The 18,357-nt window shown below is 38.4% G+C and overlaps 2 protein-coding genes, 1 long non-coding RNA gene and 1 pseudogene across 6 annotated transcripts in view; 1 reads left to right on the top strand and 3 right to left on the bottom strand.

Moving 5' to 3' along the window:
• Positions 1–18,357, bottom strand: part of LOC148680332 (uncharacterized) — a 406,127-nt gene that overhangs the window by 126,541 nt on the left and 261,229 nt on the right. The window lies entirely within an intron of this gene.
• LOC148680346 (uncharacterized) overlaps positions 1–18,357 on the bottom strand; it is a 209,191-nt gene that overhangs the window by 13,946 nt on the left and 176,888 nt on the right. The window lies entirely within an intron of this gene.
• Positions 994–18,357, bottom strand: part of LOC148680369 (uncharacterized) — a 48,576-nt pseudogene continuing 31,212 nt past the window's right edge. The window contains exon 4 of the transcript XR_015942553.1: positions 994–2,679. The product of XR_015942553.1 is annotated as an uncharacterized LOC148680369 (transcript). The remainder of the gene's footprint in view (positions 2,680–18,357) is intronic.
• LOC148680382 (PWWP domain-containing DNA repair factor 3B-like) lies at positions 2,643–12,706 on the top strand. Of its 3 annotated transcripts, XM_088650499.1 has the most exons (22): positions 2,643–4,824; positions 4,910–5,049; positions 5,428–5,630; positions 5,705–5,792; positions 5,907–6,097; positions 6,176–6,317; positions 6,667–7,302; positions 7,379–7,420; positions 7,518–7,873; positions 7,947–7,994; positions 8,124–8,204; positions 8,282–8,358; positions 8,495–8,592; positions 8,825–8,885; positions 11,142–11,192; positions 11,268–11,312; positions 11,521–11,585; positions 11,698–11,896; positions 12,048–12,236; positions 12,328–12,416; positions 12,502–12,562; positions 12,651–12,706. In XM_088650499.1, exons 13-22 carry the CDS (start codon positions 8,498–8,500, stop codon positions 12,663–12,665), a joined length of 870 nt encoding a protein of 289 aa, XP_088506625.1. In that variant the 5' UTR covers positions 2,643–4,824; positions 4,910–5,049; positions 5,428–5,630; positions 5,705–5,792; positions 5,907–6,097; positions 6,176–6,317; positions 6,667–7,302; positions 7,379–7,420; positions 7,518–7,873; positions 7,947–7,994; positions 8,124–8,204; positions 8,282–8,358; positions 8,495–8,497; the 3' UTR covers positions 12,666–12,706. The 3 variants fall into 3 exon arrangements, with proteins under 3 accessions (XP_088506625.1, XP_088506627.1, XP_088506626.1); XM_088650501.1 differs by lacking the exon at positions 8,495–8,592; XM_088650500.1 differs by lacking the exons at positions 2,643–4,824; positions 4,910–5,049; positions 5,428–5,630; positions 5,705–5,792 and having other exon boundaries at positions 5,869–6,097; positions 7,518–7,680; positions 7,754–7,873.

The raw sequence follows: 18,357 nt of genomic DNA, 5'->3' as shown, positions 1-18,357 counted from the left end.
ATTATTTAACCCATTCTTTAAACAGGGTTTTGCTTGTCACCCTAAAGAGTTTTAAACAATTATCAATATTATCCCTAAAAACATCACAGTATTGATCAGAGGTTTTCTTTCACACTATTCTGTAATGTTCTCTCTTCCATCTTTATTTTTAGAGATCCAAAATGTAATAATAAGTTTTAAAGGAATATTCTTATCCAAAGGCTTCATCCTAATCAGCTCAGACCTCATTTATTTTAAAATATTTTAATTCACAGGAATGAGAAAAAAAGAACAAGTTACATTTCTTATTCAATTCTCCCCAAAATTAAAGAACTTTAGTTAAAATGATTAATGATGTGTATTCATCAAAATAATTCCTGAGATTAAAAGTTGATACTGAGGAGAACTTCTCAATTTTGTGAAAGTTATTGAAAACACTGAACATATTTTCCACAACTGCATATACTCATGTAATGACAGAATGTCTCATGTCAATATCCATGTAAACCCTTTTTACAATAAACAAGTTAAATTAGGTGTGACTAAAGAAAATTGTACACAGCATTACCTAGTTAACAACCTTTAACCTTTGCACAACACTCTTCATTCATAAATGCAGGTTTTTGAACCTTCTTTTAAAGTGTGACTTTGAAAAAAATAGACTCACACTAGGCCTAAAAAAGTATCCTCTTTCAATTTTTTATTTTGCCCACCTAACATTGCTGGTTAGTAGTAGTAGTCATATAGGAACAATCAGAATGTTAATAATTAAATAACTTGTTACTCTTAAATAATTTACCTTTAACAAGATAAACCTAAAACTATCCCCTTCACACACCACTTGCAGACAGCACACATTATAATCTATCAGTGCACGAGCAGCACAATATGTATTGCATATGAATAATAGTTGGAATTAACAGATAGCTGAAGTGCTTCAGTAGTGTTGAGTCCTGGAATTAGCATGTAAGCTAACAAATCACTCATGTTCTCATTCACAATAGCAACACTGTGTTTACCAAGCACTGATTTATTTGTAGTAATGTGGGAGTTTTCACATGAACATATATTTAAAGGCAACCAGTTGTCTACAGAAAGTTTAATTGTCTTCATGACGAAAACTTGTTTCTTTTCTCAGATCCGTCAATCAAAATAAATGTGTAGTGTTTTGAAACCAAAGTCTTCATTTGTTACCCACAACACATCAAGATTTGATCAAGTCAAAATCTCATAATCTGACACAAATCTCATCTGTGGTAACTGGCAAATGGTATTGTGTAGTCTGATCAGAATTTTTGGAGTCTGCATCAGTCTCTCACTGTCATTGCAAGTTCACACCGCAAGAGTTTAGGTGGATTTTTATTCACCAACAAGTTTTGTGAAACTGCAGACAAAAGCTTAAAATTGGAGGCAATCGGTGTTTGTTCAAGAGAGTGACAATCAAACAATGTGAATGATCAAAAACACAATCTAAGGGTGTAGGACAGTGTTCTCTGCATCTCCCCAAACATTTTGTCCTCCCTAATCTTTCTAATTCTCTTTTCAGAGCCGACCATTTGATTGCAGTGTGCAATGTGCACAAATTTGGTTCTCAGTTCATAATAACTTGAAACACATATAGAGTTATTTTGCTTTATTGCAGCCCTGTAGAAACTCTAACAACCTGGCACATCTTCACCCTTCTTCAGTTATTGAGTTTAAATCTTCAGGTTCAAAGGGTTTCATTCCAGTAACTTGAGATGTATTCAAGAGTTCACACTTGTCCCGAGATGCTATCCCATGCTATCCCGGGTGAGAGCCTTAAGCTCCGCTGGACAAGGCCTCATTTTTGCTCTCCATTGTGAAGCTTCATGTGATTGATGAGGCTTCTTTTATATTTAAAGACCTTTCCACACTCACTGCATCGAAAACGCTCGCCTGAGTGAATCTTCATGTGTTGCTTTATGGAGTCTTTGCATGTGAGACTCTTTCCACAATGATCACATGTGGTTCCAGTGTGACCATTCATGTGGTTCATGAGGCTAGCTTTGGTTGTGAAGCTCTTTCCACAATGAACACATGCAAACGGCTTCTGTCTGGTGTGACTTATCATGTGGTGTTTGAGTGAGCCTTTATGTGGGAACCTTTTACCACACTCTGTGCATGTGTCAGGTTTCTCTCCAGTGTGAATCCTCATGTGGATGGTAAGGTTTTGTTTTTGAGAAAAACCTTTCCCACACTGCGTGTAAATAAAGCTTCTCTCTCCAGTGTGAGTTCTCATGTGAACTTCAAGGTTGCCATTTTGCTTACAACTCTTTCCACACTGAGGGCAAGAGTAGAGCCTCTCTCCAGTGTGAATTCTCATGTGCACTGCCAAGTTTCCTGTAGAATAGAAGCTTTTTCCACACTGTTGGCATGTGTACGGCCTTTCTCCAGTGTGAATTCTTATGTGCACTTTTAAGTTTCCTGTATTATAGAAGCTTTTTCCACACTGTTTGCAGGTGTAAGGTTTCTTTCTAGTGTGAACATCAAGGTTTGGCTTTTGACAGAAACTCTTTCTACTCTGTTTACAGCTGAAATTACACCTAGACTTGGATTTCTGAGGTCTTCCGCATGATGAAGTCTTTTTAGTCAGTGTGGGTTTTTCATCAGTCGTTATTTCTTGTTGTTTCTCTTCCAATTCATTCTATTGATGTGTCTCTTCTTTCAGCACCATCAGGTCTTTAAAAAAGAACCAAAAAAAGTGAACTTTAGTATGAAGGCTTAAATTGGCAAGCATGAAATCAATGTTTACCCTAAATACTAAAATGAGCTTATCATTTACTCTCCATCATGTGGTTTTGAACATTTCCTTTTTTTCTGGAACACAAAGTAAGCCAGCGTTTTTATCACAATATCTTATTTTGTGTTCAACAGAATCAAGAAACTCATCAAGGTTTAAAACCACACAATGGAAAGTAAATGGTGAGGCTATTTTCATTTCTGTGTCAGAAATACCTTTAAAGGGTTTCTATTATGAACCTTTTTTACAAGATGTAAAGTAAGTCTTTAGTGTTTCCAGAATATGTCTGAGGTTTCAGCTCAAAATCAGATCATACACCTTGCAGAATATTTCATTTTGGAGGTCAGAGGAAAACCAAGCTCTTTTTGTGCCTGTGGCTTTAAATGCAAATGATCAAATGCACTCGCTCTAGATTACTCATGTTGTGTTTCCTCATGTGCATCTCTTTCTTGGAAAATCTGATTGACACAAATCCTGCAAGTTCATAGCAAGTGCGCATAATTCAGCTTATATTAGTGAGTTTGCATTATTGTATATAACTTATGCAAATGTTTCCCGGTACTATTTTGCAGCTGGACAGGTATCCGCTGTTTAAAACATATGCTTGATAAGTTGGTGGTTCATTCCACTGTGGCGACCCCTGATGAATAAAGGGACTAAGCCGAAGGAAAATGAATGAATGAACTTGTGCAAATGCTTAATGCCATGTTTGCTGTAAACTGGAGTGATGAGAAGTTGACAAACTTTGCTACTTGTTTTCATTCATTTGTATTTTTGTCTTTGTTTTCTTGCCTTTGCGTATATCCTGAGGCTTAGCTGAAGACCTACATGATGACATTTTATACACAACAAGATGCAGAAATGCCATATAAAAAAAGGTTATCTGCTTTTTGTCCAATCGGGGACAGTGACAACGTAAATATACAAATAATAATGTTAACTTGGGGTTTGCGAATGTGTAATGTCTGTTAATGAACATCCAGGATTATTTTATAACCCCAGACATAGCATGAGCAGTGTGAAACGTATTTACAGGTAACCCAGGATTCTGTTTATCCAGGGTTAGAATGACCCAGGGTTAACAATTTCAAGTGTGAAAATTCCTAAGAATACTTAGCATCAGCTCTCAGAATAAGTGTAGTACAACGACAAACAGCAACATACAAAAATTCTCAATCATGTCATAGTGACCTGATCTCATATGCTATTGATTTAAAACTTACAATTTAGTTGCCTATTGGAGAAATGACATGGAATAATAAACGGCTATACATGTTCATGACTATACATACAAAGAAAAATAAGAAAATAAGAAAATATGACTTTGCAACATCAAGCAGCATTAGGCATGGGCCAGTATAAGATTCTGACAGTATGATAAGCTTGAATAAAAATATCACGGTTTTAAGGTACTGAGATTACTGATTAATGTCTGGGTAAAAAACAATGAGATTGATTGATGGTGATTGTGTGGGTTTGGGCCAGATTGGGTAGAAAAACATGAACCTTAATTTAAGACCAAAGGAAAAACGAAGACTTGTTTATAAAAGATGTAAGACCTACAGCACAATATTTCAGTAAATGTAAGACTTTTTAAGGCCTGAAATTTTGATTTTAAAATTTAAGGCATTTTAAGACTCCACGGAAACCCTCTTTAAACACAATAGCCCTGAGAATTAGTTATTATAATAATGATGACATATGCAAACATATTCCTGTCTTTCAATGAGTGCTTATGTGGCACCTCTTTCAAATTCACCCTGAACTCTTCCGAAAAGTTCGGAGCACTGAAAGCGCTGAAGAATTTCAGGCAGCAGCGATGGAGGAAAGTGATGAAAGTGTGAATTACCCTCCAAAGGACATTGCTAAAGTAAAGAGCATAGTAGAATACATCTTAATGAATAAAAAGCTACCATCTACTATTCCCAGTCATTTGAGGCTTTCTTCAGATTATAAGGAATTTCCAAAACACCTAATCCCTGATGAGACAATGTGCTACCACTGCTCAGACCGCACATTGCTCAGTGATCCTGTCTGCATTACACGTAAAGCGAAAATTCTTACAACTACAGGAATTGTCCAAGGTGGATAATTGTTACTTACATTTTTTATTTTATTTTAATTATGAAAAAGATACTAAACCATTTATTTTACATTCTGTATCTGCAGATATTTCAACCTACTCCAAATTCTGTCCTTTCTGTGGAATGGTGTACCGTTACCAAGAGTGGGCTAATGGTTTGCATAACTTCAATGAGCATGTCCTCCTTGAACTCTCTCTCTGCCTCACCATAAGAAACCTGTTGCAGGTAATCGTTATACAATACATATATTATATGTTATACAATATATTATTTTTTACAACAATAGGATTTCTTCATAGTGTTGATTTTATGTTAGGCAACATTAGGCACATTCAAATCAAGACTTAAAACACATCTGTTTAGCTGTGCCTTTACTGAATGAGCACTGTGCTACGTCAGACAGTTCACACTATTATGTTTTCTGTTTTTAACTGTTTTTTAAATCATTTTTATTCTTTGTTTTTATTTTCTTATACTTGTCTCTTTTATTCTTGTTTATGTAAAGCACTTTGAATTACCATTGTGTATGAAATGTGCTATATAAATAAACTTGCCTTGCCTTGCCTATATAAGTACTGATTAACTGTGATTTCTTTATCATAGGTGCATACAGCAGTGAGCAGAGTAGTGGAGTACTTGGAGGTAACTACAGGTGTACAGTTCCCCTCAGCAATTATTCTTCTCCACGGCTATCTGCATTTTGAGGCCCTAACTGACCATGAATACAAGTATTCATGTGTATCTTGTGGTGACCATCCATCTGTGTCTTTCATGTCACCTGTATCTTTCCTTTTTACTGCAGAGAGGTAAGTCTTATTAGTAAAACTATTAGTAAGTTTATAGTATGTATTTATTTTCTTTAGTGAGTGATCTTTCACAGCCTCCACAAGATTTTAATGGAGAGGTGGATTTAGATATGTTTTGGAAGGCACTGACAGAAGAACGAATTGCTCAAGGATTTTTTTCAAGTAAGGAAATTTATTATATCAGGAATGGCATGTCATCATTATTTAATTTCATAAGTGTTTTCAGGAGTACAAACTAAATTCACTGATGTACTAACATGTTTGTTTGTCCTAAAGGTCAAAAAAACAATCCATTTTGTGTTACACCTAGTTACAACTTTTGGGCACCCTGGATCGGGAGTAAGACTCGCATAGCGAATGTTGTTCTCAACACTGAATTTGAGAAAGTGCACAAAGCAAAAACTGCAGAACGAACAGAAATAACTGTCTCTGAAGATCGCTTAAAGGACGAACTTTCAAAACAGAAAGTAAAATATTTAATGCTAATTATATGTATTATTTGTCCGTGTTGGCATTTCATTTAACATGTGTGTTTTATGTGATAGGTGGGAGTGATAAGAAGACTGTGTCAAGAGTGTGGTTTAGATGCCAAAGGCTCTTGCACAGATCTACTCCTGCGACTTTTGGAGGAGATGAGGTCAAGGGAGGCCTATGACAAGGTTTTTGAAAAGATTTGGGCTGCTTCAGGTAAACCTCAATGTTGCACATTAAAATATTACAAATAAATCAGAAATGTACAAAGTCACATAGACATAATGGGTCCTATTTTCTGCTTGGCACTGATTGGGGAGTGACTGGTGGTGTACAGCTCTGGGGGGGTGTTGGAGGTGGCCTCGTCTGACACCTATTGTTGCTTTCCGTGTGGTGGAGTGTATTTACATCTCTGAGGCACTACATCTTTAAATTTTTTAAAAGTATAATTTGTTAAGGTTAATGCCACTGCCCTCCATCATAACCTATGGTCATAACCAATGTCATTAATGGGATTTGATTATGTTTTCTTAACTATTTGCTTATCTTTTTATGTCTGTTCCAGGAGGTTGGGCTGTCATCATGTGTCCTTGTGGCATAGTTTACAGTATAAAATGTAATCTGCGAGCAGAAAGTCCACGGGATTTTGCAGATATGCTTCTGTCTTGGAAGCAACTGCCTAATGTTGTTATTTATGACTTTGCCCGTGGACTGTCCACCCACACAAATTTGAGGCAACCCATAACTTTCACACCTTTCGAGGGAAGGTTACTCGAACCAACCACTGAAAATATTGCAAAAGCAAAATCAGGAAAATTACAGGTAACTCTGCCATGGCTCACTGCAAAAAAGCAAAGTCCAGATCCGGATGGTCATCCAATAACTGGTTCTGCAAAACACTATGTTCTGTATGACCGCTTTCACGAAGACAACACAAAAGATCCTCGTGATTCACTGAGGAAGCTTCGTCTTGTGCCTCAACTAGCTGGCAAAGTTAACAGTCAGGCTGCAGAACAGCTTTTTTTAAAGCTAAAGAAAAATAACTACTTTATGAACATGGCATTGCCATCCACACAAGTTTTCCTCATGCGAAACATCATCCACCATTACACTGTCAGAAAAAACGAGAAACGTCTTCATGACATAAAAAAGGAATGCAACACAAACATTCACATGAATGACCACAGCCAGGTTGTGTTAGGTAATGTTTCCCTTACTTTGTAACAAATACATCACTATATCCATAACTATAATTATGTGTATATTTGTATTTATAGAAAATCCATCCTCCACAGAGAAATGCAGGGACATGTCACTTGGTAATTTGACTGTTCTTTCCAGTTGCTCAGTGTCAAGTTTCTGTTCTCTAATTATTATGTGTTACTTTCGAATTTTGATGCTTTAATGTACTCTAAGGACCACTGACAGCACTGCCAGAAAATATTGTGACTTTACAAATTCAGTACCATCATCAGTACCAATTACAGAAAAAACAGCTTGTGAACCTACCACTCTTCTGAATTTTTTGGAACCTACTAAGCCTTGGGAGAAGGACTGGCATCCATTACAAGAGAAACTGGTGAACAATTACCATTACATACAAACGCACACACACACACACACACACATATTTATTGTTATTATTATTACAGCTTGATTATGTGCTGGACCGAAATCGCCCTGGCAGTGAAATAATTGTGAAGGATGGGCAAGTGTGCCTTAATCGAGAAGAATTTTGGAGCCTTGGATTGTTGAGGGACATGGACTCCCATGTAAGCAGTCTGTTTTTTTATTATAACTTTTTTTTTTATTAAAAACATTGACTTATCAAAGTATTTATTGCAGATTGGAAACGCCTGCATGAAGCTTATTTGTGAAATGGCTCGACAAATTGTATGTACTATAAAACATAATATTTATATAGATTGTTTTAACTTGATCCAAATTTTTAAAAAAAAAACAATTTCTAAACTGTGTGAAAATGTTCATGTCATTGTCAACAGTTTCTTTTTATTCATGTAGGGCAAGGACATATACATTGTGGACTTTTATGTTGTCCCTGTGTGGAAAGAAACTCCTAACAACATTGTTACTGGATTACTGGTGCGTGTATGTACTGTATTTACTGTGTGAGAAGTACAACCTAAATTAAACGACATAACTGTCCTGATCAATTCTAGGAAGATGCAGACTTAAAGACCTGTTAGCCTTTCCAGCATGGACAAATGCCAATGGACCAGACCACTTTGTTGTCTGTGTAAGAATATATTAAAATGTCTAGTGCATACATTAATTGGTATTGCAATGTGTGTGTTTCTAAAATAAAACACTGAAAAATCTTGGAAGAAGCAATAATGTTCAAATGAAATATTTTTACACCTTTAACATTGTAGATAATGATGACGCTTCAAAGAGAGATGGTGTTTTTAGACTCTCTGTACGCAGAGCATGAATCAGGATTTGGAGATGAGGAATACAGGGCAATTTTTAGGTCTATCAATAAACTAAGACGTTTCAGCCTTTATGTGATATATGGCTACGTTCCTATAGCCATTTCTATTTATTTCCTAACCGTGTATTATAGTTCTGTCACTTTTGGCTACGTTCCTATAGCCGTTTCTTGAATTTCTGGCTATGTTCATCTAGCCTTTTTTATGCATGGTGTTCTAGAGTTGAGGTGAGCTGTAATTGTTAGTATTACTACTAATATGTTTTGTTTACAGGAAAATTGCTTACCAAGTGGATCATGGGACTCGGTCTGAAAAGACTGGATATGATTTTCCAGTGAGGAATCAACTTTAAGGGTTTTTTTTAAGGATAAGATCAATGAAAATAAATTTGATCCAAAAAAACTTTGGGGTGTACTGAGAAATTTAGGTTATTCAAATGCTAAAAGTAGGAAATCATCTAAAATTAACTTAAAGGTAGAAGACAAATTAATAGTTCATCCGAAGGATATTGCCGAATCTTTTAATCAGTATTTTATATTGTTAGCAAAAAAATTATGTGGTCAGCTTCCAGGGCAACCTGATATTTACAGTGAAGATAGAGTGTTTTCTTTTTATAGACAACAGGACATTTTGCCGGATTCTTTTAGTCTGAGACCTGTTACAGAAAGTGAAGTTTTAAAAATTATTAGTGAGTTAAAATTAAATAAGGCTCCTGGAGTTGATAATATTCCTGCTAGAATTTTTAAAGACTCTGTTAAAGTGATTGCCCCCTTGGTGTCACATATTTTAAATTTATCTATTGAACAAGGGAAAATACCATGTGATTTTAAAAGTGCTAGAGTTATACCATTATATAAAAAAGGAAGTACGTTAGATATGATTAACTATAGACCTGTATCAATCTTAGGGGTTATGTCTAAAATTCTGGAAAAAATTGTACACGAACAGATAGTCAACTACATTACTAAAAAACATATTTTGTATGAGTTACAGTCAGGTTTTAGAGCATTGCATTCCACCGAGACATGTATATTACATATGACAGACAAAATACGGAGAGCTGTAGATGGTGGCAACTATTGTGGAATGGTGCTGCTGGACCTTCAGAAGGCTTTTGACACTGTGGACCATCAAATTTTACTATATAAATTAAAGGCAATTGGATTTGATAAAGTGTCTTTAAAGTGGGTTCAGTCATATCTGCATGATAGAAACCAGAGAGTCGATATAAAGGGTATATTATCTGCTCCCTTATCAATCAACTGTGGAGTACCTCAAGGAAGTATTTTAGGTCCATTATTTTTTCTTTTATATATTAATGATTTAAAAATAGCGTGTTCAGAGGAGCTCTATCTTTATGCTGATGATGCCGCAATTTTAGTATCTCATCATGACAAAAGGGCCCTGGAAGAAATTATGAGTTCACAGTTAAAAAGTGTTTACAACTGGTTTTTAGACAACAAACTTTCTTTACACATGGGTAAAACAGAGGCTATTTTATTTGCTTCAAGAGTGAAATTAAAAAAAGATGATAATTTGGTAGTTAAGATTAATGATTGGAAAATTCAGTCAAAAAATGTGATAAACTATTTGGGTTGCTTAATAGATAATAAATTATCAGGAGATGCTATGGCAAAAAAAAGTTATTACGAAGATTTGTGGAAAAATTAGGTTTTTAGCAAGGCAATCTGATCTTTTGGATGTTCATTCTTTACAACTGTTGGCAGGAGCTTTAATTCAACCCCATTTTGATTATGCTACGTCATTTTGGTACAGTAGCTGCTCACAAAATTTGAAGGAGAAATTGCAAAAGGCACAAAATAAATTAGTACGAATAATTTTAAAAATGCATCCTAGAGCACATTTGCACAAAGAGTCTTTTAATAAATTAGGTATGTTAACTGTTAGTAATAGAGTGTGTTTTTTAAAACTGGGAATGGTACGTAAAATGTTTAATAATGTGGTTCCTAGCTATTTGATGAACTATTTTCAAATGGTGAGGCAACAGCATTCATACAGTACTAGGAGTTGGGATTTTAATATTTGTTTATTTAAATTTAGAAGTTTAGTGGGGAAAAATATGTTTTTATATACAAGTGCAATCATGTGGAACAAACTACCAAAAGCAATCAAGGAAATAAAAGATTTAAGGTTGTTCAAAAAAGCTATTAAAAGATGGTTGTTTGATGAGGATAATTAGTTTTGCATGGTGGATGAGGATCTTTTAAATTATGTTACTTGAGTGTGAATAGGTTGGCGGCTGGAGGGACATTGTGCTGGATAGGTTGGCTGTTTGTACCGCTGTGGCGACTGTTTGTTTTATTCTTCATTAGTATTATGAAGCCATACATTGTTTTAATTTAACAGAGGACCACAATGGAAATAAGCCCAGGGCTTTATTGTGTTTTTATACTCGACAGTTTTTTTTTAACAAAGTGTATGGAATACTTTTTGTACAGTTTGTCTAAAATCTGTCAAATAAAATTCAATTCAATTCAATTCAAAAAAATATATATTATTTGGCTTTTACAACAATTAAATTTTTTGTTCATTATTCTAAAATAAAATTGATTTGCTTTGCCTATTTTAGGCTTTGCCACGTCAGACAAGAGGGAATGATTGTGGTGTTTTTGTACTCATGGTAAGATATAAATTGAGTTAATTGATTTAAAGATTTTGTAAACATTGTAAATGACTGTGGCTTCTCTCTTTTCAGAACACCCTCTCAATGGTGTGTGGCATTGGGTTTCAATTCCAGGAGGTATTATTTTATTATTTATGTAACTTTATTTTGTTGGTGCTTTTTTTAATCATAGCTAAAATGTAACTATTTTAGTGTATATTATCTTGCTTTCTTCTAAGCAACATATCTTTTAAAAAAAGGGGCATGGTTATTGCAAGCACACCCAACATCATGTATTAACAAAAACATGTTGGTTAACTGTCAGACTAAACAGTCTTTCTTTCAGATGGATATACCTATCATCCGTCAGTGGTGGTGCCTTCTACTCATGGAACGATTTCAAATTGATGGGTATGTCAGTATTTATTTATTTTTCTTGTAAATCTGTAAAATTAAAAATTTATATTGTGGATTATTATTATGGACAGTTACTATGGATTTTTTCTTGTCTTGTTATTAAAAGCTATAGGCACAGATTTGCTTTCTGGACTGAGGAGGCAAGAAGTGTCTTGGATGGAAAGATTCTGCCCCTTTTTAGGGTGAAAAGAAAAACCACATCCAATCTTCCGGCACATGACCAAGCAGTTCAAGATCGGGAAAGGAATGACAAAAGATTAGTGGACTTGATTATCACATCAAAATCAGCAGAGCAGCATTTGGTGGTATAGATGGTTCCACTTTAAATTACTCCTCTAGACTCTGAGTATGGTTGACTTAAATATAGTCAAGTAACAATTTAACTATTATTTGCCAAATATAATTAATTACTTGTGCATTTACATATGAAATATAATTTCCTTCTATGGCCCAAAGGATATACTCGGTGGGAAAAGGTCAAATTGGTTTCCACTAAAACCCCGTTCTCAAGTGCCTGTCTACATTGAGAATGAGCAGTCCCAGTCAATCATTTGTGACTACATCAGAGGGATTCTTAATAAAACCAAAACACAGCTGACCTTCAATGATGAGGTGGAGTTAATTTGTGGATGTCTCCTCCCAGAGGTAATCACAAAACATGTATGTACATGAGCATGCTTATGTTCTGCAGTGTGTGTTTTATTTTATTAATTGGTTTATCTGTATGTTTGTACAGGCCATAACTCATGGCATTTCCGAGTTACAAGGCTTGTCTTGGCAGGAGGCTGAAGATGTCTTCCTCCAGGGCCCCATTTATCACACAAGGTATGTTTACATTTTTTTTTTGTACAAAAGCTGTTAAGTTTTTATGTTAAACACAATTTCTGACAACAGCACTTATTTTTTTTAGTGAAGTTGAGGAATTTAACAGAAGAATTGCTCGAGAAATGAAAAATCTTCCCAACAAGAATGTAAAGCATTTTATTTTATTTTATATGTAATAAATACATTATTAATCCAAGTATTGTTTTTCACAATTTTTCTCTGCATTTTTTACAGCTCGATGACTTGTAGGACCTCATGAAAATTTATAAAAAAATAAAGTTTAATGTGAGAAAATTACTCCGAGTACTATCATTTATTCTGTGAATAATAAGATAATGTTCATTCCCTCAACTCAATACTAAAGAGTTTGATAAATCCTTAATGATTTAAAAACAAAAAACAACAACAAAAACAATAAATGACTGAAAATATTTAAGTAACTGAACAATATCTATTTACAAATACAGTTAATTAAAATACAACAGACTTAATGCATTAAATCATAATCTAGTATGTTTAATATTTTATATAATAATGTATTCAATCATAGTGCAATATTTTATAGTAGAAAAATAGTGTAATTTACAATTTATAAATCAATTAATTCAGGTTAGGCAATTTTTCCAACAGCAGGTGGCACTGTCTGAGAAAACGATAGGTCTGGAAGTGCTGGTCTGAGCGAGCAGGTCTGAGCATGCGGTTGGGTCTCGGGGCCTGCAGCTTCAAAATGTTGCCACAGAGACTTAGGGAATGGTCACCTACAGTGGTAGAAACGCGGAACTTTGTCTCAAAGTCTGCTACATGTTAACAGTGATACCTTCCCTACCCATGACAATGTTCTGCTAAATCCTGATTTAATCTTGTAACGCTGGACAGAATGTGGCCCAGGATCTTTGCCCAGTGCACGTGTTAGCAGTTGCAAGGCAGCAAAATGATTGATCCGTCCCTGGGTGGGCTTGAACCACCAACCTTTCAGTTAACAGCCGAACGCGCTAACCGATTGTGCCACAGAGACTTAGTGAAAAATCACCTACAGTGGTAGAAACGCGGAACTTTGTCTCAAAAGGTCTGCTATATGAACCCTAATGTAAGTTTGCTGAGAGAGAGAGAGAAAAGTAACAGAAATGCCCAACGTGGGGCTCGAACCCACGACCCTGACATTAAGAGTCTCATGCTCTACCAACTGAGCTAGCCAGGCTGATTAGGAGTCCCCACTAGAACTAGACACTGTTAACAGTAATACCTTCCCTACCTGTGACAATCTTCTGCTAAATCCTGATTTCATCTTGTAACGCTGGACAGAATGTGGCCCAGGATCTATGTCCAGTGCACGTGTTAGCAGTTGCAAGGCAGCAAAATGCCTAATTCGTCCCTGGGTGGACTTCAACCACCAACCTTTCAGTTAACAGCCGAACGCGCTAACTGATTGCGCCACAGAGACTTAGTGAAAGGTGACCTACAGTGGTAGAAACGCGGAACTTTGTCTCAAAAAGTCTGCTACATGAACCCTAATGTAAGTTTGCTGGGAGAGAGAGAGAAAAGTAACAGAAACGCCCAACATGGGGCTCGAACCCACGACCCTGACATTAAGAGTGTCATGCTCTACCGACTGAGCTAGCATGGCTGCTGCGAACCTTTTCAAGAGCTAGACACCGATTTCAGTAGTACCTTCCCTACCCGTGAAAATGTTCTGCTTAATCTTGATTTTTGTTCTTGTAACGCTGGCCAGAATGTGGCCCAGGATATATGCCCAGTGCACGTTTTAGCAGTTGCAAGGCAGCAAAATGCCTAATTCGTCGCTGGGTGGGCTTGAACCACCACCCTTTCAGTTAACAGACTAACATGAAACCGATTGCGCCACAGAGACTTAGTAAGACGTCACCTACAGTGGTAGAAAGGCGGAACTTTGTCTCAAAAGGTCTGCTATATGAACCCTAATGATAGTTTGCTGAGAGAAAGAGAGGTAACAGAAACGCCCAATGTGGGGCTCTAACCCACGACGCTGAGATTAAGAGTCTCATGCTCTATCGACTGAGCTAGCAGGGATGATGAGAAGCTCTTTTAGGAACCAGAAACCGTTTACAGTAATACCTTCCCTACCCGTGACAATGTTCTGCTAAATCCTGATTTCATCTTGTAACGCTGGACAGAATGTGGCCCAGGATCTATGTCCAGTGCACGTGTTAGCAGTTACAAGGCAGCAAAATGCTTGATCCGTCCCTGGGTGGGCTTGGACCACCAACCTTTCAGTTAACAGCCGAACACGCTAACCGATTGCGCCACAGAGACTTAGTGAAAGGTCACCTACAGTGGTAGAAACGCGGAACTTTGTCTCAAAAGGTCTGCTATACAAGCGCTAATGTAAGTTTGCTGAGATAGAGAGAGAAAATAAAAGAAACACCCAACGTGGGGCTCGAACCCACGACCCTGACATTAAGAGTCTCATGCTCTATCGACTGAGCTAGCCAGGCGGATGAGGAGTCCTCACTGGAACTAGACACTGTTAACAGTAATACCTTCCTTACCCGTGACAGTGTTCTGCTAAATCCTGATTTCATCTTGTAACGCTGGACAGAATGTGGCCCAGGATCTATGTCCAGTGCACGTGTTAGCAGTTGCAAGGCAGCAAAATGCCTAATTCGTCCCTGGGTGGGCTTCAACCACCAACCTTTCAGTTAACAGCCGAACACGCTAACCGATTGCGCTACAGAGACTTAGTGAAAGGTCACCTACAGTGGTAGAAACGCGGAACTTTGTCTCAAAGTCTGCTACATTAACCCTTATGTAAGTTTGCTGGGAGAGAGAGAAAGGTAACAGGAACGCCCAACGTGGGGCTCGAACCCACGACCCTGAGATTAAGAGTCTCATGCTCTACAGACTGAGCTAGCCGGGCTGTTGAGAAGCTCTTTTAAGATCTAAAAAATGTTTACAGTAATACCTTCCCTACCCGTGACAATGTTCTGCTAAATCCTGATTTCATCTTGTAAAGCTGGACAGAATGTGGCCCAGGATCTATGTCCAGTGCAGTTACAAGGCAGCAAAATGCTTGATCTGTCCCTGGGTGGGCTTGAACCACCAACCTTTCAGTTAACAGCCGAACGCACTAACAGATTGCGCCACAGAGACTTAGTGAAAGGTGACCTACAGTGGTAGAAAGGCGGAACTTTGTCTCAAAAGGTCTGCTATATGAACCCTAATGATAGTTTGCTGAGAGAAAGAGAGGTAACAGAAACACCCAATGTGGGGCTCTAACCCAGGACGCAGAGATTAAGAGTCTCATGCTCTATCGACTGAGCTAGCCAGGCGGATGAGGAGTCCCCACTAGAACTAGACACTGTTAACAGTAATACCTTCCCTACCCGTGACAATATTCTGCTAAATCCTGATTTCATCTTGTAACGCTGGACAGAATGTGGCCCAGGATCTATGTCCAGTGCACGTGTTAGCAGTTGCAAGGCAGCAAAATGATTGATCCGTCCCTGGGTGGGCTTGAACCACCAACCTTTCAGTTAACAGCCGAACGCGCTAACCGATTGGCCACAGAGACTTAGTGAAAAGTCACCTACAGTGGTAGAAACGCGTAACTTTGTCTCAAAGTCTGCTACATTAAACCTTATGTAAGTTTGCTGGGAGAGAGAGAGAAAAGTAACAGGAACGCCCAACGCGGGGCTTGAACCTACGACCCTGAGATTAAGAGTCTCATGCTCTACCGACTGAGCTAGCCAGGCTGTTGAGAAGCTCTTTTAAGATCTAAAAAATGTTTACAGTAATACCTTCCCTACCCGTGACAATGTTCTGCTAAATCCTGATTTCATCTTGTAACGCTGGACAGAATGTGGCCCAGGATATATGCCCAGTGCACGTTTTAGCAGTTGCAAGGCAGAAAAATGCCTAATTCGTCGCTGGGTGGGCTTGAACCACCACCCTTTCAGTTAACAGACTAACATGAAACCGATTGCGCCACAGAGACTTAGTAAAGCGTCACCTACAGTGGTAGAAAGGCGAAACTTTGTCTCAAAAGGTCTGCTATATGAACCCTAATGATAGTTTGCTGAGAGAAAGAGAGGTAACAGAAACGCCCAATGTGGGGCTCTAACCCACGACGCTGAGATTAAGAGTCTCATGCTCTATCGACTGAGCTAGCAGGGATGATGAGAAGCTCTTTTAGGAACCAGAAACCGTTTACAGTAATACCTTCCCTACCCGTGACAATGTTCTGCTAAATCCTGATTTCATCTTGTAACGCTGGACAGAATGTGGCCCAGGATCTATGTCCAGTGCACGTGTTAGCAGTTACAAGGCAGCAAAATGCTTGATCCGTCCCTGGGTGGGCTTGAACCACCAACCTTTCAGTTAACAGCCGAACGCGCTAACCGATTACGCCACAGAGACTTAGTGAAAGGTCACCTACAGTGGTAGAAACGCGGAACTTTGTCTCAAAAGGTCTGCTATAAAAGCGCTAATGTAAGTTTGCTGAGATAGAGAGAGAAAATAACAGAAACACCCAACGTGGGGCTCGAACCCACGACCCTGACATTAAGAGTCTCATGCTCTACCGACTGAGCTAGCCAGGCAGATGAGGAGTCCCCACTGGAACTAGACACTGTTAACAGTAATACCTTCCTTACCCGTGACAATGTTCTGCTAAATCCTGATTTCATCTTGTAACGCTGGACAGAATGTGGCCCAGGATCTATGTCCAGTGCACGTGTTAGCAGTTGCAAGGCACCAAAATGCCTAATTCGTCCCTGGGTGGGCTTGAACCACCAACCTTTCAGTTAACAGCCGAACGGGCCAACCGATTGCGCCACAGAGACTTAGTGAAAAGTCACCTACAGTGGTAGAAACGCGTAACTTTGTCTCAAAGTCTGCTACACTGAACCTTATGTAAGTTTGCTGGGAGAGAGAGAGAAAAGTAACAGGAACACCCAACGTGGGGCTCGAACCCACGACGCTGAGATTAAGAGTCTCATGCTCTACCGACTGAGCTAGCCGGGCTGATGAGAAGCTCTTTTAGGAACCAGAAACCGTTAACAGTAATACCTTCCCTACCCGTGACAATGTTCAGCCAAATCCTGATTTCATCTTGTAAAGCTGGACAGAATGTGGCCCAGGATCTATGTCCAGTGCACGTGTTAGCAGTTACAAGGCAGCAAAATGCTTGATCTGTCCCTGGGTGGGCTTGTACCACCAACCTTTCAGTTAACAGCCGAACGCGCTAACCGATTGCGCCACAGAGACTTAGTGAAAAGTGACATACAGTGGTAGAAACCCGGAACTTTGTCTCAAAAGGTCTGCTGTATGAACCCTAATGATAGTTTGCTGAGAGAAAGAGAGGTAACAGAAACGCCCAATGTGGGGCTCTAACCAACGACGCTGAGATTAAGAGTCTCATGCTCTACCGATTGAGCTAGCCAGGCTGATTAGGAATCCCCACTAGAACTAGACACTGTTAACAGTAATACCTTCCCTACCCGTGACAATATTCTGCTAAATCCTGATTTCATCTTGTAACGCTGGACAGAATGTGGCCCAGGATCTATGTCCAGTGCACGTGTTAGCAGTTGCAAGGCAGCAAAATGCCTAATTCGTCCCTGGGTGGGCTTCAACCACCAACCTTTCAGTTAACAGCCGAACACGCTAACCGATTGCGCCACAGAGACTTAGTGAAAGGTGACCTACAGTGGTAGAAAGACGGAACTTTGTCTCAAAAGGTCTGCTATATGAACCCTAATGATAGTTTGCTGAGAGAAAGAGAGGTAACAGAAACACCCAATGTGGGGCTCTAACCCAGGACGCAGAGATTAAGAGTCTCATGCTCTATCGACTGAGCTAGCCAGGCGGATGAGGAGTCCCCACTAGAACTAGACACTGTTAACAGTAATACCTTCCCTACCCGTGACAATATTCTGCTAAATCCTGATTTCACCTTGTAACGCTG

The sequence above is a fragment of the Danio rerio genome, chromosome 4 (assembly GCF_052040795.2).
Source record: "Danio rerio strain M-AB ecotype USA chromosome 4, GRCz13ab, whole genome shotgun sequence".
Classification (NCBI taxonomy): Eukaryota; Metazoa; Chordata; class Actinopteri; order Cypriniformes; family Danionidae; genus Danio; species Danio rerio.
This window is presented reverse-complemented; position numbering and strand designations above follow the sequence as displayed.

Excerpts from the sequence above, each read along its gene's own strand:
- LOC148680382 (XM_088650499.1), top strand. The coding sequence starts at position 8,498 with ATGATGACGCTTCAAAGAGAGATGGTGTTTTTAGACTCTCTGTACGCA. Across the intron at positions 11,897-12,047 it reads CAGCAGAGCAGCATTTGGTG|GATATACTCGGTGGGAAAAG; the intron begins GTATAGATGGTT and ends TATGGCCCAAAG. Across the intron at positions 12,417-12,501 it reads GGCCCCATTTATCACACAAG|TGAAGTTGAGGAATTTAACA; the intron begins GTATGTTTACAT and ends TATTTTTTTTAG.